Source organism: Phycodurus eques, chromosome 4 (genome assembly GCF_024500275.1).
Source record: "Phycodurus eques isolate BA_2022a chromosome 4, UOR_Pequ_1.1, whole genome shotgun sequence".
Taxonomy (NCBI): Eukaryota; Metazoa; Chordata; class Actinopteri; order Syngnathiformes; family Syngnathidae; genus Phycodurus; species Phycodurus eques.
Genome location: NC_084528.1, coordinates 5,228,893 through 5,252,033, shown reverse-complemented (window position 1 = coordinate 5,252,033; position 23,141 = coordinate 5,228,893). Strand labels below are relative to the sequence as shown.

General features: G+C 43.8%; 1 protein-coding gene across 1 annotated transcript; it reads right to left on the bottom strand.

Annotated features, from left to right (window-relative positions):
• Nucleotides 1-1,265: 1,265 nt before the first annotated feature.
• On the bottom strand, nt 1,266-22,703 carry LOC133401913 (regulator of G-protein signaling 22). The gene is made up of 22 exons (XM_061675444.1): nt 22,689-22,703; nt 22,115-22,294; nt 21,929-22,014; nt 21,628-21,681; nt 20,903-21,150; nt 20,611-20,746; nt 18,675-18,836; nt 18,438-18,591; nt 18,231-18,353; nt 17,993-18,094; nt 15,847-16,041; nt 15,567-15,659; nt 14,915-15,087; nt 14,365-14,527; nt 11,962-12,142; nt 9,975-10,027; nt 9,316-9,474; nt 8,345-8,524; nt 2,106-2,276; nt 1,885-2,025; nt 1,640-1,739; nt 1,266-1,363 (listed from the first exon to the last, which is right to left on the bottom strand). The coding sequence occupies exons 1-22, from the start codon at nt 22,701-22,703 to the stop codon at nt 1,266-1,268; spliced, it is 2,967 nt and encodes a 988-aa protein (XP_061531428.1).
• Between the last annotated feature and the right edge of the window lie 438 nt (nt 22,704-23,141).

Genomic DNA, 23,141 nt, shown 5'->3' with positions numbered 1-23,141 from the left:
CACCTGAAAAGTGGGTGGCTTCAAACAAAAGGTGCTCTGTCCTGAGTTGTTTAACACATCTAGATGTAAACAACGTGATATATAAGCTGGAATGCGGAACTTTTGTGCCATATTCATTCTTTTGATCTGAAAACCAAATGTCTTTAGTATACAACAACAAAAAAGGAATTGACCTTGCCGTTCCAATACCTTTGGAGGGGACTGTACATACACAGAGTGGAGCACAGTCAGGCCTTCTCTTCAGGCCTAAACACTATCAAAAGTACTGACCTGCATTTACAACGTACATGAAATTGTATTATTTCCAAACAGTCTCTTATATTCATTTCATAGCGTGTGCTTTGGCTGCCCAGCTTCCAGTCGCGCGCATGATACTTTGTACAATAATCTCCGCAGGGCCTTCACAATCAGCATTGCTGGCCTATGACTCATCCACAGTATTAGCAGTGACTTTTTACGACACTTTCGGGTAGTGTATATGAGCGCAACAACTAGCTAGCTCTGACTACACAATTAGTTAACCAACTAGCTCTGAAGAGCAAAGAAAAGGAGGATGGATTTTATGATCTATCAAGCATCGCTGGTGAGCATGATGTATTTTATTTAAAGTTATGTTTTATCGTGTTATTAGATGAATATTGATTGTGAACTGCTCCAAAGGCCGTAGTGCAGAGGTTTGGAGGAAGATAAAGGGTTAATTATGTTTCTTGCTTTAGTAATACAGTGGAACCTCGATAAAACGAACTGTCGGGATTGAACAACGGGACAAAGTTGCCGCGCGTCGAACGCCGCGGAGATCATCTCTCGTGATTGGTTTTAATCACATGCTGTGATGACGTACCAGTGTGCCCATTGGTTCTACATGCCATCTACGCCACCGCCTTCTCGATCGATTTTGCAGCATAATTAAACGTATCATCTGGTCATCTAGGTCCATTTGTTCTAGCAGACGACGTTGCTTTGTTCCTTGTTACTGAAAGGAAAGTAGAAATGGCCCCAAAAAAATGCAGCGGAAACTCCACCGTGTGGTGTCCTAGCCAATACCAGCCGTAGCGACACCCCCGACTTGGAGGTGAACTGCAGTACATTTTCCAAACTGCGCACGTGGGTTGCGCTCGCTATATAGGCAAACTACGCGCGGGACAGCCGCAGTGACGTCAGCGGGGTCGCGTCTTTTTTTTTATATACATTCATTTACAGTAGCTTTGTACTGTACTGGGCGTTTTAGGCCACGAAAAAAAAATATTTGTTTACTTCCTGTCACATTAATGACATTGTTTCACGTGTGACCTGGAGAAGTGTTGGGAGGTCTCCCGGTGGCTGTTTATACTTCCTGTTGACCTCACACTGCCGTCGGAGGACACTGAGGAGACAGACAAGGTGAGTAGTGGTGTAAAGCCCCACCTTCTACCTTGTTTTATAATAACGATGATTTCTAAGCAATACATTCACTTTTAGTCCAGGTAAAACCTTAAATGGCAACGGAGTGCGGCAGGTGTTCTATATCATGACATCACATTGACATGTGACAGGCACTCAGGCTTTAACTGCTAGACCTTTGGAAACTTGAGGTGGATTTATACGAGATGTCAAGATTATAGTTCCCTTTTGACGAGTTCAAAATTTGAGCTGTATGTACCTGAGTATGAGGAGAAGGATGCTTCTTTCTGACTGCGTGTCCTTAGTAGCGCCTCCTCCCTCTTCAGTGCTGCCATGTATTTGGAGTAGGACCATGACAACTGAGGAAACATAAGACATCCCATCAAATTACATTGTCATAAAAACTAGTAGAGTACATGGCTTCTGTGGTTTGAACTGAATTTAGTTTACAGGATTTTATTCATTTTTCCCTGCTGAAAAGATCCTCGGAGGAAATTATCTTACTGGTTCTGTGGAAAACAGCATCTGGCCGCTGTGTGTCTTTACTGCTGTATTTTCACCTCTTCTCTTTTCTACTCCCCTGTTGTCATCATTTTTCGTTTCTTCATCCTCACTAGAACCGGAATCAAGCCGTTTTACATCTTCCTATACAAAGAGAAGAAGGAAGAACTTTGATTTAAAAAGTAACAGATACACAATCATCATGATATCATCATGTAGCATACCTGAGCTCTCCTCTCATCCTCTTCCTCCTCCTTCCTCCTTTGTCTTCGTAATCTGGCTTTGTTTTTGAGTCCTTCGTCCTGAAGCATTTTCAGTAACTGACCTTCATGTACACTGCTCCTAAGCTCCTGAAACTTGGGCCAAAACCTGAGCAACTTACTGAACACCGACATCTATAAACACAGAGGAGCATGCAGTTGATGCTGTGAAAAAGAAATTCACAAATTTTTCTGATCATAAAGACAGTTGCGATATCTCACAAAGACAAGCCAAGTAAATAAATGCACTTCCTAAATGACATTTATTATTTGTTAAGGGAGGGGGGAATCCAAACCAATCTGACCTTGTGTGAAAAAATGCCCCCTCCCCTTTTAAAATTTATGTTAACTGTGTTAACACGGCCCGCAAACCTCTCTAGAAGGGGGCACATAATGACCAAGCAGTATAGGCTGATTAAAATGTGAACCTGACATCACCTTCGGAATGAACGCGAAGTTCGGCCATAGAGTGACACTGGCACCGTTTGGGTGCCACCTCAGGCACGGAAGGCTGACCGACAACGCGAGCGACTCAGACATGTTTCACTGAAGCAATGGCGAGCAGGAACGCATCCTTGCGAGACACTCACTGCAACTCCGCACCTGCCAGGTGCTCAAAGGGAGGCTGGCACAGGCCATCCAGCACCAAATGCAGGTCCTATGGTGGGGCTCGCAGAGTCCTCGGAGGGGGAAGTCTCAGAGCCCCCTTGAGAAAAGACAACACTAGGCCGTGGCTCCCCACTGTGCCATTGTCTACCCTTGCATGTCGGGTCGAAATCGCAGCCACTTACACCTTCAGAGAAGACTGTGACCAACCGTTGTCCAGGAGGGACTGCAGGAACTCTAGACCCAAGGGTATTGATCAAAGGACCAGGTCCACCCTGCAAATCCAACATCATCCCGCAAAGAGTCTCCACCTATTGGCATACAGGAGCCGAGTGGATGGAGCCCTGGTGTTCAAAATGGTCTGCTGGACAGGCTCCGCACAGTTGCACACAAGCGAGTCGGGCCTTCCAGCGGCCAAACCCATAAGTGGATCCGACGAGGATCGGGATGCCAAAACCGACCCCTTGTTGAGATAACATATCGGTCCTAAGGAAGAGACACCAAGGCTCGCCAAAGCAGTCTGCGCAACAGGGGCAACCATATCTGGCAGGCCACCAACAACAGCGTGTGACCCTCCTGAAAAACCCTCTGAAGTGTCAGCCAAGCCACAGGCAGCGGTCGAAAGGCATAAACTGGCACCTTGGCCAAGGGTGCGCCAGCGCATCCTGGCCTAGAGGGCTGGTGGCTTCCCTCAGGAAAAAACCAAAGGGGGAAGTGAACATCAACACTAAGGCAAAGAGGTTGACTCCTCCTCTGCCAAAAAGACCCCAAATCGTGAGCACCACCTCCGGGGGGAGGCGCAACTCTCCCGGAAGAGGGAGTCCGCAAGTTGGTTCAGACCTCCTGGCAGATACACGGCCCGCAAACTGCCCAGACGGGGGCCAGCCCACCTGAGAAGGCGCTGGGAGGCCTGCAACAACCGGGTCGGCCTCGTGCCATGCTGGTTGATTTGTGTGAAAAATCGTCACAGTGTTGTCCGAACGCACAAGCAAGTACCTTCCTCACAGGTACGGCAGAAAATGGTTGAGGACCAGGTCCACAGCTCGCAGTTCCAGCACATTGATGTGGTTAGTGCCATCCTGCACGGACCACCATCCTTGCGCCATCCTGTGCTGCCAGACAGCACCCCACCCTGATAGGCTGGTATCCATGGTGACGACCTCGCGGCGGGCCAGAATCACAGCCAATGAGACAGCCGCCGAGAGGAAAACTCTGTCTCTCCAAGGGGGCAGGGAAAGGAGGCACCTATGCGACACCCTGACCCGCCAGTAACAGTGTCACTTGACGTCCATCCACCTCTGCAGGACAGCAGGCCCAGCGGGACCACCACAGTCAGAGACATCAGCTTGCCTAGAAGCCACAGAAAAAAACAATGTATGGCAGTAATCTACGCGGTTGGAAGAACGGGAGAAGACGAAGAACGTAGTCCAGCCGGTGAGAGGACAGTTTGGCCCTCATGGTCGTAGTGTCCAGGGTCATCCAAATAAAGTACACCGCCGACAGGGGTTCAGACATGACTTCTCCAAATTGACCCTTAGGCCCAACTGGGCCACATGGGTAGGAGACTGGCATTACTCTGGACCACCCAAGCACATGAAGGGGCACAGATCAGCCAGTCGTCCAGGTACGGCAACACCATCATGCCCCCTGACTGTAGGGGTGCAAGAGCAGCCTTTCACACAGCAACTGAAAACCCTCAGGCAGAGGGAGAGCCAGAAAGGGAGTACTTGGAACTGCCAGTGACGGCCTCTGTAGGCAAAATGGAGAAACTGCCTGTGCTGAGGCGCAACAGGAACATGAAAGTAGGGGGTCCTTAATCCATGGGTCTACTCGGGGGAGCCATGCGCCTATTAAGGCCTGCAATCTATTGCCTGGTCACACATGCCCGAACAGTCCCCTCCAGCACCCCCACTGTGCCAGAACCAAAAAGCTCCCCCGCCGCCAGCGGAACACTCCGAAGAGTCCTCCTGGACACCTCCAACAAGGGGGACTGGGCAAATCACACCTGGCGGCATGTCTGGATCAAAAGGGACATCATCTGCCCAAGCTCCCTTGTCATGAGGGCAAAAGCTTGCAGAGCGGTGTCGCTAAAACCCACAACAGAGGGGTCTACACTGCTTTCCTGCAGGGATGCAGAGAGAGCAAACATAAGATGAGCCAATGAGATACCAATGCATCCGGTGCGTGCACCAGCATTATAGGTCTTCGTGAGAAAGTCATCGGTCACCAGACATTGAGGCCAAGGACACTGCAGAGTATATCGAAGTGACGGGGGGGGTTCCGCACCACCAACAGACACCCGCTTCAGGCCATCACCCCACAGCCCCGCAGGCATCCAATTGCCACCCAAGCTCGGGTCTTCAGGCAAACGTTCACCAGGGCGGGAAGGACCGAGGCACCTCGGGCAACGGTCATGGTCACCAGTGGCCTCAAAAAGAATTGCGAACGGCCAACCAGAAAAGGGGGCGTGCACGCCGCCAACACAGCAAGCATGAGCCGCTCAGCACAAAGTACGAACAAGTATCGCAGTGACCAAGAAGATGAGGAAAAGGGGGCGCGAACGCCACCAAGAGTCATAGGGAAAAACAGGACCACAGTTGGATAAGCCGTAATGCCGAAGGCTGGGAGAGGGGGCGGAAACGCTGCCATCACCAGCAATGGCCACCAACAGAAACAGAAAATAGGAAGAAAACTAAATTAATGCCAATAAAACAGGGGGGAAGGTGCAAACACTGCCTAAAACCCAGCAGAGGCTGATGAAGCAGAGAAAAACAGAGCTGAGCAGCGTAATCACTAATGGGTAGGGGCGCACGGGGTGGTGGGGGGGCGTTGGTATCGGCTGGGTGGGTGGCTTTGGGTCCCTGCGGCCTCTTCCAGGTGGCCGGTTTTGGCGTGCATCAGTGGCCACCCCGCCTCTCGGGTGGGTGGGGTGGAGTCCTTAGCCCCCGCGGTGCAGGCGCAGTAAGTAGACATCACTTCTGAAGGTTATTGTGCATGCGAGACGGTGTCAATTCACTTGCATGTGTCCGCAGATACTCACATCTGGAACTTATTCACTTGGTGTGGGGCCACTCATTACGATAAATAACTCACTCAAACCTACTTTCACTCTATTTCGATAGATGTTTGGAATTTTATATAGCCACTTCAGCCGGTTCCACTATCTCTGTACTGCATGTTTCCCCTCCGATTCTTGTCCTGTCCTTCCTTCACACGGTGTTGCACTACTGCCCCATAAACCACTCGAATCTGTGTTATTGTATTAGGTAAATTATGATTTGCTTTCCTCATCTTTCTTACAGCTAATGTCCTGTCTTTTGTTGTTTCCTCTTAATACTTTATATTATTTAGTATACTGCTATTACATTCATTTAAGTACAGCATTTATGAAAAGTAAAACTGAATACAAGACATGCATGCCTGCTGTTATGCTTTGCTTTTATTTTAACATGTTTCCATTATGTCTTTTAAACTGATATAAAAGAAATATGACCTGTTTAGTCAGCCACTGCTTGTTGCAGACAAACTTCAAATTCCCAGTGAAATATTTTGCAGGTATAACTTGAATCTCTTTCAATGTTTGTTTCAGTATAGCCACAGTATGCCAAAGATACATCATGCATGTTCCAGTGCTACCAAAGTTAGTGTAGAGCCCTGTGTTTGATTTTACATTTTATATGTTTTTATTTATTCATTTAAATAAGGGATTGTACTGTATTGTTTGTTTGTTTTTTAATCTCGGCGGCACAGTGGGCGACTGGTTAGTACGTCCGCCTCACAGTTCTGAGAACCCGGGTTCAAAAAAATCCAGCCCCGCCTGTGTGGAGTTTGCATGTTCTTCCCGTGCCTGTGTGGATTTTCTCCGGGTACTCCGGTTTCCTCCCACATCCTCAAAACATGCATGGTAGGTTAATTGAAGACTCTAAATTGCCCGTAGGTTTATATGTGCCCTGCGATTGGCTGGCGACCAGTTCAGGGTCCCCGCAGTTAGCTGAGTTAGGCTGTTCAGGGACCCGCAGTTAGCTGAGTTAGGCTCCAGCAAACAGTGACCCGAGTGAGGATAAGTGATACGGAAAATTGATGGATGTATGTTTTAATCTATTATAAATTATTGTTTGTTTAAATGTTACAATTCCCAATAGGAAATAAAAAATATTTAAGTTAATGACATACGACATGTTTACATGGCATAAAAAATAAATACAATATTTCAAAATTGTCCAAATTTACTCTTATTTGTCTTTCTACTTCTTAATAGACTTTACACCGATCTGATCAGCGTTATCGGTATCGTCCGATAATTAGCATTTTATGCTGATTGGCTCTGCACAGGACATTTAACTCCGCGTCTTCGTCGCGTATGAATCCAAAAGCTAGTTTATTTTTTAGCCTTGTCACGCGTCTTGTTGCGCAGTACTGTAACTATCTGACGGCCAATAAAGTTTTTTCAATCTTGTCGGTGAAAAAACACGTCGTCGGTGTGGGACCATTTTGCGGTGTCTCAGACAAACAACACGTACGTTATTTGCCGTCTGCGCACAACTGAAGTACGTCGTGGGGAACGTCAGCTCAATGCTTCAAAACAACAAATTTGAAAAAGTGGCTAATCCTTGAATGCCCCCTAGAGGTCATTGGTGTTTTAACTTTTGTCTTAAAGGCTTAGAGAATCATTTGATCCAGCACGCCCGCGACCCTAGTGAGGATAAGCTGCACAGAAAATGGATGCATGGATGGATACAGTACACAAGCATGTACAATAAATGAACAAGTCATGTAAATAGACAGATTGCTCCATCTTGTTATCGTCGTCTTTTTTTTTTTTTTTTTTTTTTTTTAAACTTGGTGATCGGCCCCAAAAATCTTGATCGTGTAAAGCCTACTTCTTACTGAATCTATATCAGAGCATTTGAATCAATATCGAACTGCAACCCTAAAGAATCAAAATCAAATCACAACCTAAAGAATCGAAATCCAATCCAATTGTGAGGTTCTTAGCCATGCCTAGCCTTAGCGAATACTTTTTCCACAGTGGGTCAAATAGGTTTGGACTTTTTGTCCCATAACAAATAAAAATCACCATTTCGAAACCGCATTCTATATTAACTTGTGTTGTCTTGATGAGATAAATATGACGTCTGATAAATCCATCCATCCATCCATTTTCTGTACCGCTTCTCCTCACTAGGGTCGCGGGCGTGCTGGAGCCTATCCCAGCTATCTTCGGGCGAGAGGCGGGGTGCACCCTGAACTGGTTGCCAGCCAATCGCAGTGCACATATAAACAAACAACCATTCACACTCACATTCACAACGACGGGCAATTTCGAGTCTTCAATCAACCTACCATGCATGTTTTTGGGATGGGGGAGGAAACCGGCGTGCCCGGAGAAAACCCGCGCAGGCACGGGGAGAACATGCAAACTCCACACAGGCGGGGCCGGGATTTGAACCCCGGTCCTCAGACCTGTGGGGCAGATGCGCTCAACACTTGTCCGCCGTGTGATAAATATGCCAAAAAATATCAGAAATCAGATAGGCGGCAAATACTGTTTCATAGCACTGTACGACAAACAAATGTCGCACACTGACACTGATTACCTGTGCCTCTCTGAAGATGTAAGGGCCCAGTTTATGGCGTTTCTCCATAATGCGCTGCGCCTGTTCCAGAGGGATGTCTATCTGCAGGGCTGGAGGTGTGGATGAGTTGATGAAACACTTGATTATTGTGGAGATCTTTTGCTGAATTGTGGCCTCGTCACTGTGAGAATGACACAGGTCCTATAAGGACCTGTATTTTTTTAGTGATGACAAGTAGTTGGCTTCGTAGCATCTTAAATAGCAGGTTCAACGTCAAATCATAGAGTTCCTTATAATCCAAGTTTTACCATAATTCCCATTATTGTGTAGCAACAATATAACTAGATATTTTAAAGGATATCTAAACTAAGATCATCTTAAATCGCACAAAGTAGTACTTGGCTACATTACTGAAAGGTTTATATTTTACACTTTACAACTGGTACCCTGCGATTGGCTGGCGACCAGTTCAGGGTATACCCCGGCTCGTGCCCGAAGATAGCTGGGATAGGCTCCAGCACGCCCGCGACCCGCGTGAGGATAAAGCGGTACAGCAAATGAGTGGCTGGACTTTACAAATGTACATATGTTTTATCATTATTATTATTATTATTATTATGCACGCATTTATGCAAATATAAGCTCTGAAATAATGTGCTAATACTTTGACAAAGATTACAAAAGTCACATGAATAGAGATGTAATTGGAAAGGTGTCACTTTCGTCATCATCGTCATAGTAATAAAAAATAAAAAAAAACCACTTTCCAAATGTAAATGTACCCAACTGTATTTTAAAGGTTGCTGCCTCTCCGAATGTATGTAATGGAACCTGAGATGATAACGTCAGGACCAGTCCTACTCTTTACTGTTTTACTATGTCAAAATGAGTTTTGCTCTTCATTAAAACAACAACGTTACTGTTGTCCTGAGACTTTTTGCCTACCGTCTGTCTGGGTTCCTGCCCATTTACATAGTATTGTGTTGTTGTACCTTGTACCGCTGCACCTCCAGCCAAAACAGCACATCATTCTGCAGGAAGTCACCCTTCAGAGAGACAAAGTGTTGGAACTGCAAGCAGGAGGCAGGGTTGAGGAGAAGCTGTCGAAAAAGAAGGCTCTCCTTGGAGGAACTCCTCCACAAACCCTGACTCTGTGGGGAAGCATACGCAGCTTTTAAGGGCACTGCAGAAGTGTCCCCAGAGGTCAATAAATGGCATCTTGTCATCTTGTGGTGGGACATAAACAACAACAGTAACAATGTTATGGGAGCGATGAGCTCACACGAAATTGAAATAATGATCCTCTTCCTTGGAGAAGCTGCTCTTTTCTAGTGATGACATCATGATCATAAAGATCAAAGTCACAATCATGTATGAAAACTCTGTCCTGTAATCACGCTGCTTCAAATGTTCATGTTTTATATCTGTGACATGCCGCTGAGCTGCATGAAACCCCTCCAAAGACTATTAAAGCAAGGTTAGTTATGCTGATGCTTTAATCTTATTTATCCTGGATCCCATTTGGGAAAATTAAACGCTGGGCCAAAATGGAGTTTGACAAAGCCAGTGCTTGAAGCCAAGTGGTGAAGAAAGGCCAGGCCAGGAAATGCCTTCTCGCCATTCCAACTAACAACTGTGGCTGTCGCCTCACCTTCCACCCTTCTTTTCTCGTCGGTTGTCGTTGAGAGTCGTCCTGTGACACACAAACACAAACCAAGTAAAAAAAAAATCAAAATAAAAAATGATCAACGCAAACAGAGATGAACTCTATGCTTTGGAGTCATGTTGTAGAAAGCACATCCACACTCTTCAGTACGTTTTGTTCCTACTGTATTTTCTTGTAGAAACCCCCTCATTTCAACTGGCATTTCTCTTCACCTCCTTCGACTCTTCCGCCTCCCGCATGTAATGCTAAGCTACCACTACCACTTCTACCTAATGAGAGGAACCATGTGGCCAAACTATGTCAACTTGATAACATAATGAGTCTGAGCAACAGAATCTGTGGTCCGTGTGTTACCTGATGAGACAGAGTAGTGACGGCATTTCGTGCTTTCCCACATGTAGCGGAGCTGCTAATGTGAACCTGACGTCTTATCTCAAGGCAACACGAAGCAAAAGCTGCATGGTTTATGTAGAGGAAGTCGAGGTTGGCAAGAGTCAGTCTTAATACCGTTCAGCAAATGCTTGAAACCTTGCTCAATAAACAAATGTGTTCGTATAAATGATTTAGAAATTAGCAACACTTATGGCCTCAACACAAGCTGGCACTTACAGTCTAACCATTTGTCTTCCAAATTACAATGAAGTTAATATGAAACTTGTGATCTCAGCATCTTGGGGATATCCGGCTTTCCATTTTCTCCTTTGAAATAAAAACAGTCCTCATCGCTCACGTTAACACTGTCCTGACAGTCCGATACAAGTTCAAACAGAACTTGTATCAAACAAAACAACATCTGATGGTGTACACTGTACAGTAGCCTTAGTTTATCTCTACATGGATTTGTTTAATCAAGCTACATTCATTTCACAGCTAAAAAGACAATTTACCTGTGATTTGAATTTTTGTTTTGGAAACTATGAAATTAATTATAGTTGTGCAGTGTAACAATGCGACTCGGGAGGCACAAATCATCTAATTAGTTTGTGGTAGCTTTATCTTAAAATAGCAGCTTCATAATTAGAATTAGAATTGGTTGGAGATCATCTCTGTGATGATCCCAAGATGACCTACTTTTGGTGATATGTTGTATTGGTGGCCCTTGCTTCGTGTTAAGTTGGAGTTACTTGCACATGCACTCCAATAATAAACCAACACATTCGTGTCACAACTAAACATTTGTGGCTATTCATCAGACAAAAAAAAAAAAAAAAAAAAAAAAAAAAGTTTGTACGCTCTGTGGGAAGGGTCTTCACACATGCCAGATAATAATTTGAACCAACAAGGGGTAAGATGTCTCTCTTTAGCTGTTAGATAGTCAGATAAATTGGGATTGGCTGGCAACCAGTCTAGGGTCAACGCCTCCAATCAACACTGCGTTGCGCTGCTATTTCAGCGTCACCTCGGTTAGGAGTTTTAACACGTTCCCCATATTGTCACGGTGCATTTACACGCCACCCTAACGTTAACATGCAACCTAACATTGAAAGTGGAAGTGACGAGTCCATTATTGCTTAATTACGTAAACAGTAGTTGATTGTTATCTCGCAAAGACTATTTTGGAATATTTAATGGCTTCAGTTGTTCCGCATTTGACTGTTGTTGGGGTCTGTCAGTGCTTCTGCTAAACTTGACACTGCCTTGTCCCAGTAGCGTTTTAGGTTTTAATTCGTTCAATTCAATTGTAGACTTAGTCCATGAGAATCTCTCGGTTTTTTTTGTTTTTGTTTTTTTTGTTTTTTTAAAACAAAAGCTCTTGCCAACATGAGCACACATGCTAACCAACACTACATTCTGTTTCAAATTAGTGCGTAGTTTGGATTTGAGATGTCAGCTTCAATGTGTCTGCTCACACACCTCTGATCTGTTTCTGATGACATGCCTCAGACCACCAGTTTAGAACAACAACAAAAACCCTGACGTATTATGGAATTTGCCATTTCGGCTACATCAAGGATTAGTCGTTGTAGGACTAGTGTTTTGGCGTCTACCTTTAGTTTGCATTTCTGTCGTTCTGCGAACTCTGCTGTGACCAGAAACTGAGGCAGCCATGTTTTCTCAATGTGACATCTGATGATGTACTGGATCTCCACAGTAACTCGCCTTGAGAGACACTCAAGTTTCAGAAGCTCCAGCCCACCTGCCAGGTGCAATATCTACACACATACACGCGCGCACACAGACACAGGACTGAGAAAGACTCAGGAAAGCCACGTAGTAGGTGGATACTGTATATGTCATTAAATCCACATGACAAATATGAGGCAGTGGATCTCGTCAGATTAAACCTTCCCACAGTGGGAAACCAGACTGAAAATGTCTGACTCATGCTGTTCTCAACATCATTCCCACAATCCACTCATTCCCTTCACCTCCTTTGTCTGCTTTCAGTCCTCGTTTATCAGGTCCTCCCCCTCCCCCATTTGTAATGGAAACTGAAAATAGATCGGTATACTCTTTTTGACACATTCAGTATGAAGACCTTTTTTTAATCAACAGTATATTTTCTCATACCGGCACTTGCATTCAAACCTCAACATGAGTAGCATTGCTAATCAGTGAAGGAACTGGATTAGGAGCCACGAGACGAAAGGAGGTCATTTTTGTGAGTGGACAACTGAATGACTGCACGTGTGTTGGGCCAAAGGCAGTGGACCGGTTTTACAACCCTCGGCAGCATCCTGGAGGGTGCATGGTAGTTGGCTCAACCAGTCTACATGTGTCCGTGGATTAGGGACTAGGGGATTCCTGTGCAGTCTGCTCCATTAGTATGGGGTACTGGACCCCCTGATACAGGCCTTCGGTCCACGTACAATCAATGTCAGAGTTTGGTCTGCATTTCCAATAAGTCAATAAGACTGATTCATTGCTAGGGAGTGTTGGACGCTGCCAAGGCTGGCCTTGGCACGGATTTAGTTCATAACCATCATGGACAGGGCCTTGACGCCGGCTATACTGGTAACCTCAGTATAGCATCTCTGATTTTTGCCGATTATGTGGTTCTGTTGGCTTCTTTAGGCCATGATCTTGAGCGGTTCACAGCCAAATCTAAAGTGTATGGGATCGGAATAAGCACCTCCAAATCTGAGCCCAAGGTCTAGAAATAGCATGGAGTGCCCTCTCCGGATCAAGGATGAGATCATGTCCCACCTGGAAGACTTGAAGTATCTGTAAGTCTTATCCATGAGTGAGTGAAGAATAAAGCGGGAGATTGGTGCAGCATCTGCAGTGATGCAAACTCTGCACTGGTCTGTCAGGGTGAAAGACTTAAAGACAAAAGGAGACGCTCTCAATTTACCGATCAATCTATGTTCCCAGCCTGACGTATGGTCAAGAGTTGTGGGTAGTAACCCAAAGAACAAGATCACGGGTACAAGCGGACGAAATGTTTTCCTCCTCAGGGTGTCTGCGCTCCCTCAAGAGATTGCAGATCCAAGAGGATGCCTCTCTTGTGAGGTGGTCGAGAGGAGGCCCTGGGGGAAAACCAAGGAGACATTAAAAGAGACTCTCTCTACTGGCTGGCCTGGGAGCATCTCAGGATCCATCTGGAAAAGTTGGACAAAGTGCCTGAGAAGATAGAATTCTGGATTTCTCTGATTAGGTTGCTGGCCCCGTGACCCAACCCCAGATAAGTAGAAGAAGATTTATTCAAAGACTTTGCATTGAGTAGTTGACTGGTATTTGTGGAACAGGGGTGGCGCTAAAAACAATGGCTGTGTACAACATATACAGTAGCTATGTACTAATTTAACAATGTTAAATACAGTAGCTCATCTACAAGGTCTTGGAAACAGAGGGTGCTCATGAGCAATCTTTTGGGCAAAATGTATTGCTTGAAGCAGCTCTTGTACTGCACTGCACTGAATTGTGTAGTTTTATCAAACATTTTACCCAGTGACTTAAATAATATTTAGTGCCTTGATCTAGAAAATCAAAGTGGCCAAACCCCTTGCACAGTATGCCCCCTGCAGTTATACTTTGATCTAAAAAAAAAAAAAAAAAAAAAAAACCTTAGACAAGAGATTTTCTCCTACTAGGGCTGCGCTTGTCTTGTGGATCCAAACCACAAACCTATAACCCACATTCATCTAATTCTAACCATGTCCTTTGTTCTCAGATCCTCCAGTGACACCCTGTCAGAACTGTCAGTAGGAGAAGCGGGAGAACATTGTAGGAGAGCTACAGAGGTCTCCGTTTATTAGATCTGATTTGAAGCCTCAGCAGGAGCTTATACGCCAAATCTGGATTGTCATGTCACAGGCAGAATGTTCATAGCCCTGTGTCTATAGTAACTTTCCCACAAACTTGACAACGATTCAAATTCTAGTACATTCTATTGCACATCACTACAATTCAATACACTTGTTGATCCACTTACATTGTTTTGCTCCTCTTCTGTGGCAGGACTGTGGGAGCTAAAGAAGTAGGTTCTGTTGAGATATTTCTTTGCAATGCGAGAAGATCGGTCCTGTCTCACTGCCTTGTTCCTCTGAGGAGTTCTCCTGTACTGCTCCAGGTCCAGCCAGCATTCCTGGTGGATGCTGACAAGAAACATTTCAAATGCACAACGCTACACGCACGGGAATTGCCGAGTTTATTTACAACATTTTTGTGCTCCGAGATAAGTTAAAGACAAAGAAGAAATTATATTCTTATTTTACCTTGTTGACATTACAAAATCAGATAAGCTTGATGAAAAATAAAAAGAGAATGGATAAGATTGTATTATATTACCGCATATGTATATTTTGTGTGCGTGTGTGTAACCGTACACCCACTTAAATATAGTTCATTGACTAATGAATGTCTAAAATACTTTTTCCAGATTGCAGGACAACGGTTAACTGAATAATGACACTTTATAGCTTCATAAGGGACCCGACATCAGTCCGATGCAGACCAACAGTGTGTTGCATACAGTAACTCACCTGGCGTCTTTATTCTGGAGGAAAGACATCAAATGCCAGATCTCGTGGTTTTGGCAAGGTAAGGAGCCTAAGCGGTAACCTTGGTACTGTGGAGGCACATTGGACCAAGAGTCAAGGACCCGGGTGCCCTCAGAGAAGATGCCGGATGAAGTATTAGATGGAGATGTCACACCCTGCCCGCACGTATTTAGACGGCACAAACAACATAATTAATAACATTATAATCAGCGTGGGTAGGGTCAGCTGTAATCTGACCCTACCCACGCTGGTCACAGCCTGTTTGACCCTCTCCCCTCAGGTAGGAGGCTACTGTCCATTCGGACCAGAACCTCCCACTGACTACGTCGGTATCACCCATTATAACTTCACCACACACACCCGATACTGATTGCACATTATTTTCCTTCTTCGTCTAATTTATATTAGAATTTGAATTTTCATTAATACCATCCATTTTTCAAGTTGCACCATAAGACAGAGAGGGGGTAAGAGGGGGGGGGGGGGGAATATATCCTAGCTCCACATCATGACTGGCAATAAAACCAATTTGGATTACATTAAATGTAAACTAATTGAACTACGTTTTCAACAGGCACACAGAATTCACGGGGAAATAATATTGGTTCTTTTAGGCGTACATTTCTTGACTGACCTGATTGATTTTTTGTTTGGATTTTGCGCACAAACTGCGCAATTCCCTGTATTGCCAAGTGTTGACAGAGCGCACCTCCTCATACACACATATCTGAAAACGTAGACACACTTTATGAACACAAAGCCCTATATTGCACCTTACACATAATTCTAAAAAAACATTACATGATTGATGAGGTGATGTATTTGCTATTTGAAATACTGTATAATACTTTTAATATTTCGACACCTTTGTTAGAAAGAGTAATATTAATAAAAGGTGCATGAACCGTGCTAACCTGCAGGAAGGACTTTTTCTCCCGGTCGACAAGCACTGCCCAAGCATCCAGTAGGATGTTCAAGATGTGGTCCTCAACTTGATCAAAGAGCTCCTCAAAAGCAGGCATCAGCTGGTCTTGCACCTCCTTCCTGATCTCCTCCTTGATGCCAATGCTCCTGCTGGCAGAGCTGCGGAGGTACGTGGAGTAGAGGACCTAAAAATTGACAAATGTCACCTTAAATGTACCCCAAAAAGTTGACAACTCTGTTTTAAACAATATTCGCACTCAAATACACTTGGCCTGTTTTATGAATATACATGTAACTCTAGTCAACCATTGTTCGGCAGTGTTGAACTTCCAGTCAGGGTTATTCCTGGGAGTTTGGGGGGGGGCAGTGCACATACTGTAATAAAAGGATTACATGATGTGTCTCTGTTATTGATCTTGTTTTTTGTTTGCTTTTTTAAGGCATTGTTGTCCATTTTTCTCTTGTTTTTTGGGGAAGAGTGACCATTTTAGCTGTTCTTCAGCTTGTGGCAAGAGATTTTGCAGAACATTTTCTTTTTAGTGTGTTTTGTTAAATCCGGCGTTTTGGACTCTTATGTCGTTTAGACTGTAATCTGTCGACCCAATTGTGCCCTCCAGGCACCTTTGTGGCCAAAAAAATACAAGCACAAATAAAATGGCTATTAAAATCACCGACAATCATTTTCTCCCGGTGTTTTTAATAAATCACACAAACAACTTCAGGCTTGCTCATAACTACCAAAATTAAATATCTATTTTGTATTTCGACCATTTATTTCTTTTCTATTATATCAAAAACAAAAATGGAATCATTTTCTAAATAATAATAAGTTGGTGGTGATTAGCGTTTTCAATAAATCAAAGATTAGCAAAAAAGTTGACTCGACTCACCACCCCTATGGCACCAGCACCTGGTGTACATTGAAGGCTGAGACAATGATTCAATTGACGAATAGGACAAGAAGCCACTGTTGGGTCCGCCTCGCACAGCTGTAAATGCTTACCACTTACAAACAACCAAGAAGAAAAAAAAAAAATAATACACATATTCCGGAAAGCACGCTTATACTCCTCCTCGTGAGTCAGTCATCGAACTGGAGGCTGGCACTCGCTGTCGGTTTCTGGCATATGCATTATGTGGGGCAGCATAGCTGGGTGACAGCAACATGCCCCAAAAGAGAGAAAATTGCTACGTGAAATGGTTTGGAGAAACAGCCAATTTTTTTTGCAATAAGGTTTCATTACATTGTTTTGTTTTTGTTTTGTTTGTAATTCAAGATTTGATCTTTTTTTTTTTTCTTGATAATTAAATATATTTAAAAGAAAACATAAGGTCCGCTCCTTTGTGTGTGTGTGCGTGCGCATGCTGGTGTTGGTGTGCACCAAAGGGGGGTCTCGCACAGGGTGCCTTTCAAGCCTGGATTGCCACAAAACTGGCACTTGAAATTGTTTGTGGTACACAGTGGCCCTGAAGACAGGTCTCCAACTCTGGTCATCCCACAAGTACATTCCCCTTTGTGTGTTTTCTTCTGCACTGAAACGTCTCTTCATTTTTCCTCCAGGTCTTTGTCCTTCTCCGCTCAGTGAGCTTCTTCCTCTTGTTTTTGTTGAACTGGTCTAATGCACAATGATAAAATGACACCTTAGCCAAGCTACATGTTTATCTTTGGCTGTGAAAGCAGCCAGGTGCATAAACACATTAACAGTTCTTTTTATAAAGCAAAAGCAAGGGGCTATGTATATACTCAAGCATCTTGACAAATAAAAGAAAACATCCCTCAAAAGATAATTTTTTGTGTTGCTCGGTCATAAAAACAACAATGCAAATCATCATCATGACATTGAAATGGTTAAATTTCACAAAATGATTTAGTCGTTGGTAGTTTTGCCCACGCTTGAAGTTGTTTAAGTGATGCATTCGGATGGCGGAAGCAGGAAAAAAAATTATTGAAGGATGATGATTTTAGAGCACATTTTGCCACAAAGCTGTCCAAAGGGTAAGAGTACATTTCAGGAGGCACAAGGGGTAAATAAACGCCGTTAGTCTCATAGAGTGTGTTGCAATTTCTTTTCACTTCGTTGGCCAGTTTTAGCTCAGTGTGTGTGTGTGTGTGTGTGTGTGTGTGTGTATGTGTACCTGAGCCACTCTCTGCACTCTGTAGGGATCCAGTCCGTCCTGGTAGAAGAGCTCATGATAATGCTGGAGGTCATGCCAAAAATAAACTGCATTTTCCCACACCTTTGAGTGAAAGAGTAAAAGGAGCAACAACAAAAAATAATCTTAATAGACAAACATTTACCATGGTTATTAAACACTTGGGATATCGGTGTCATTAAAATAAAGCTGTAAAGCCACATTATATAGAGTTTTGTACCTGGTTTCTTGATTGCTCACAGAAGTGAGTGAAGTACCAGCCAGCATCTGGGTCGACAAATAGCGCTTCCAAAATCTTTGCCAGTCTTGTGCAGCCTAATGATTGACTTCTGCTTGGGCAAAACTGCTCATAAAAGTCAGTAAATGTAAAGTTAACGTCTCTATGTGCACAACCGCAGCCAGTCGTATCATACCCTAATTCGCTTACCTGTGGATGGTTGTCATAAAACGATTCGGCCAGCCAGGGTTCAGGGCAAAGGGAACAAGGGGTCACTGAGGCTGAATGAGGTCCAACACACAGCTTCATGTCAGAACAATCAAGGTCTCCTTGGACATGCTGGGATGTCCAGTAACGAGGAACCCTGTGGGGACAGCAGGGTTGAAATATATTCAGAACTCAGAGACGCATGCAAAAACAGAAACTTGGCATCACAAAGAATATCACCAGTAGGAGATGATTGACTCCGTGAGGTTGGGTTGTATTGCGCACAGTCTCTCTTTTGTCCAGCAGGGGGAGGTAGTCAGCCCCAACCTGCAGAGCAGCTCCATGTTTAGACTGTTCTGACTGCTGCTCAGCAGGTAGCGGCTCCTCATTAAAGCCAAAAAGCTGAGGCAAATAACACTGCACGTTACATTTAAAGCATAACACACGCGCACATTTTCCTTCATTTCATATAGAGTGTACACATAAAGATACAGGTGAAACCAGGTGTTTATATACACAATTTAAAAGGCACTCTATTTTTCCCTCACCGTCTGACATGAAAACACGCTCAACTTTTCCTGCTTAAGTTCAATTTGGATGACCAAACATTTGTAAATGCCAGAATAATGAGAGAAGACATTTTTGGGGGACAATTTTTCATTACTTTCTTCTATGTCCGAAGTTTACATTTACTGTTATGTCTTCGAACAATTTGGGAAAACCTAAATGATGTCGTTTCTTTGAAAGCTTTTGATAGGTTCATTGACAACATTTGAGTTAATTAGAGACACCTGTGGATGCATTTGAAGTCGGTACACCTGAAACACACTTCATCATAGGAAAGTCAGCAGAAATCAGCCAAGATATCAGGAAGAGAATTGTGGACAAGACTGGTTCATCCTTGGGTGCAATTTCCAGATGCCCGACACCAAACAGCCATCCATCCATTTTCTGTACCGCTTCTCCTCACGCGGGTCGCAGGCGTGGTGGAGCCTATCTCAGCTATCTTCGGGCGAGAGGCGGGGTTCACCCTGAGCTGGTCGCCAGGCAATCACAGAGCACATATAAACACGCAACAATTCACACTCACGGGCAATTTAGAGTCTTCAATCAACCTATCACGCGTGTTTTTGGGGATGTGTGAGGAAACCGGAGTACCCAGAGAAAACCCACGGAGGCATGGGGAGAAGCTGCAAACTCCACACAGGCGGGGCCGGGATTTGAACCCCGGTCCTCAGAACTGTGAGGCAGAAGTGCTAACCAGTCACCCACCATGCTGCCGCTGTTCAAACAATTATAGACCAAATAAATAAATACCATGGGAACGTCCTGCTATTGTACCACACACATGAATGTGCTTTGGTCTGAAATTTGCATGTCAACCCAAGAACAAAAGAAAAAGACCTTGTGAATGTGCAAATGTACATAGTGACAACGATCTTAATTTTTGGAGATGTCCTGTGGTCTGACGAAACTAAAATTGAACAGTTTGGCCATAAATGAGGATTGTTACGTTTGGAGGAAAAAGAGGGAAGCTCGCAAGCCTGAGAACACCATGCCAACTTTGAAATATGAGGGTGGCACCGTCATGTTGTGGGGTTGTTTTGCCGCAGGAGGTAATGATGCACAAATAAAATGGCGTCATGAGGAAAGAACATAATGCGGAAATACTGAAGCAACATCTCAAGACGTCAGCCAGTAAAGTTACAGGGATAGTGGGTCTTCCAGATGGACAAAGACCCGAAACATAGTGCCAAACTGCTTACAGGGTGTAGGATAACCAAGTCAGTCAGTGTTTTGTCGTCGGCACCGAAAAGCCCTGATCTCGCTTGAAAAGTTTTGGACAGACCTGAACAGGCACAGGTGGCCTACAAACCTGGCTCAGTTACACCAGAGTTCTGTCTGAGAAATCGGCCACAATTTCTGCCAACTATTGTGAGAAGCTTGTGGAAGCCTATGGATGTAAACATCTGACTTTGAAGAAAGTCAAGAAAATGTGTCCAAAAAAAATAATAATCCTTCCGTTATCCATTTAGCAAATAAAACACATTTTGGTAATCCTAAGTGACCTAAAACAACTTTAGTCTGATTTCATGTCAGACATTGAGGGGGGGGGGGGGGGGGAGCATGTATTTTTATATAGTGTACGTAAACAAAGCAATGGTGGCATGATCACCTGTTCATCCGCTCACTGTTTATACTTTTCAGTCTCTCTATGTCCCGCCAGAGATTAAACAACCTGCCTCCTGACGTGCCATGCAAAAACTCCTTGAAGTCGTCCATGCCTGGTTGGTTGCCTAGGTGGCAGGTACCTTGGCAGCAAATATTTAACACCGTTTCCAAGTCTGTGCTCCAACTGCACTCAGATATTTTGGTCTTATCCCCATTATGTATTTCTTTTCCCCAACTCCGTTGCTGGCGTCCTTCACAGGGTTCTTTAGTGTTTGCATCAACTGACCATTGCCAACCTTTACACTTGGAATTTCCATCTGTGTCGGTGCAGCCTGTAAGGTCACCGTTGTTTTCCCAGCTCTGCGCAGTCAACAGAAATACAGGATCTTCAAGCACCTGTTCAACCACTTGGGTAGCCAGCTCATCCAAATATAGTTCAGAGGCCTCTTCATGTAGTTGCTTCGTTTGAGATGCAGTTGATGTCTCTTGGATGTTGATGTCAACACCGTTCGGGTTTGAGGTCAAGGAAGTGGAAGGCTTGGAACTGTTGGACGATTCACTGAGATTTCTGTGCATATGTCCACCATGACCAGAGGATGTACACATTGGCTGATGTATTCCCGCACCACCTTTACAGTGATGAAGCGTCATTAGCATCCTGAACATATAGTACACAGATCTAGACTCAATGGCCATGGACAATCTAAGGACAACAGCTACATCAGAAATTCTGCCTTTGCAAAGATTATAACATACAGTTTTTGATTGACATGGTTGGAAAGGTATTAAATTCATTATTTGAGTTGGATTTTTCAGTGATGTAAAACTGCACTCCATTATACTGACGATTGCTATTTATCTAGGATAGGGCTCTTAGGTAAGTTTTGCAGCTGATGAACGTAAATTGTGCAAACCTTGTTTGGATGATTTGTTCTTGTGAGCACACAATCCTGTTTGCGTATACAAAGCTGTGCCATTTTCTTCGTCACTGAGAGTAGTCGTGGACTGACGAGAGCCGCACCTTCTCTTGTGGCCATTTATATGTGGTGCCCGCTGAAACAACAACTTGGATAGTCTACAAAACACCAAATGAAACAGGATACACTCAAAAACATAGCACACATGAATGAAAGATTACACATTGTGGAAAATGATACATCTTGTTACACAATCTCTATGGAATGCATTTTAAGGCAAACACACACATTAGGCCATAAAAGTACAAGGACAACATTTTTTATTTTTAAGTTATATTATTCAAAGCATACATTGCACTGTGTAGACATAAATTTGTGCCAATTGGCTCCTATCGTGTCTCGTACCTGTACTCATGGTAGCAACTACTTTGAAGAAAAAACGCCAATCTTTCTTTTAGAATCCACTGAATCCCCTGTGCTCGGTCCAGACACTACAATGTAAGGGAGAGTCAAAAAAGACATTCCTCCATCAACAAAGAAAGTTCATTATCTTCTCTTTTGCTATGCAAATAGGAAACATACTTTACTTACAGAGACAGTGTAATGGTTGTCCACTAAAGTGGTTTTGGCCAGTCCTCTGACATCCTTATAAAGGAGCTGTGATTTGCTTTGTTCTAGAGCTGATCTGATTTTGTTGGTCAACTCTGCTGCATTGCTGGGCATCTCAAATTGATGCGTCTCCTCATTGTATATCAACGCCTGTGGGAAACACTGGCAAAAGATACAATCTTACTAAAATGGCGTGAAAATATTTTTTATTTAAAAAAAAATGATTATTATTTGAATTCTAATCATTCTAATGACTTCAATATCAACGATAGATTAATATGAATTTACCGGTAGACATAAAAATGTATTGAACATGTGAACAAACTGATGATCAGAGGTCAGGAAGCCCTCCTGTATGGGAATAAAAGAGCATTTATCAGACTGCTGTTTTCATAGTAGGACTAATCCTAAGACGTGTACTGTACTCACCAAATTGTGAACAGTGAGTTGTGGAGACCTTGCTAAAAAAAAAATTAAAAAAATTAAATTAAATTGAAAAAAAAAGGTTTAAAATATGACAAAATCCAAATGTAAAGTTTTGAAAAACAAGTCTTACCAGTTGAAATTTCATGATACATGGCTCGTGCCTAAAGAAAAATAATAATAATTAAAATTTAAAAAAAGTTCCTTATGCAGTTCTTCTGGAGATCAGGGCACCAAGCTTTGTGTGATTACCCACTGCAGGTTGCTATGGAAGTGGAGTCACTTTCACAACATGGGTGGAGGCGGCTGCTTATAAAGGTTTAACGGAAGACCAGGAGTGTGACAGAAGGCATTGACTTTCGGAGAGCTTGTGAACACCATAATACATTGTAGGAGGCATTTTTAATCATATGCGCTTGTGAGACAAACCCCCTCCCCAGAAATGCTGGATTACTGATTATGTGCGCAAAATAGAGAAATTACTTTGGACGGTATATGACCACTAGATGTCACCAAACATTTACATATGTATTTCCTCAGACGAGGTCGTGGTCGGGGATTAAACAAAAAAAAAAAGTGCGTTGTA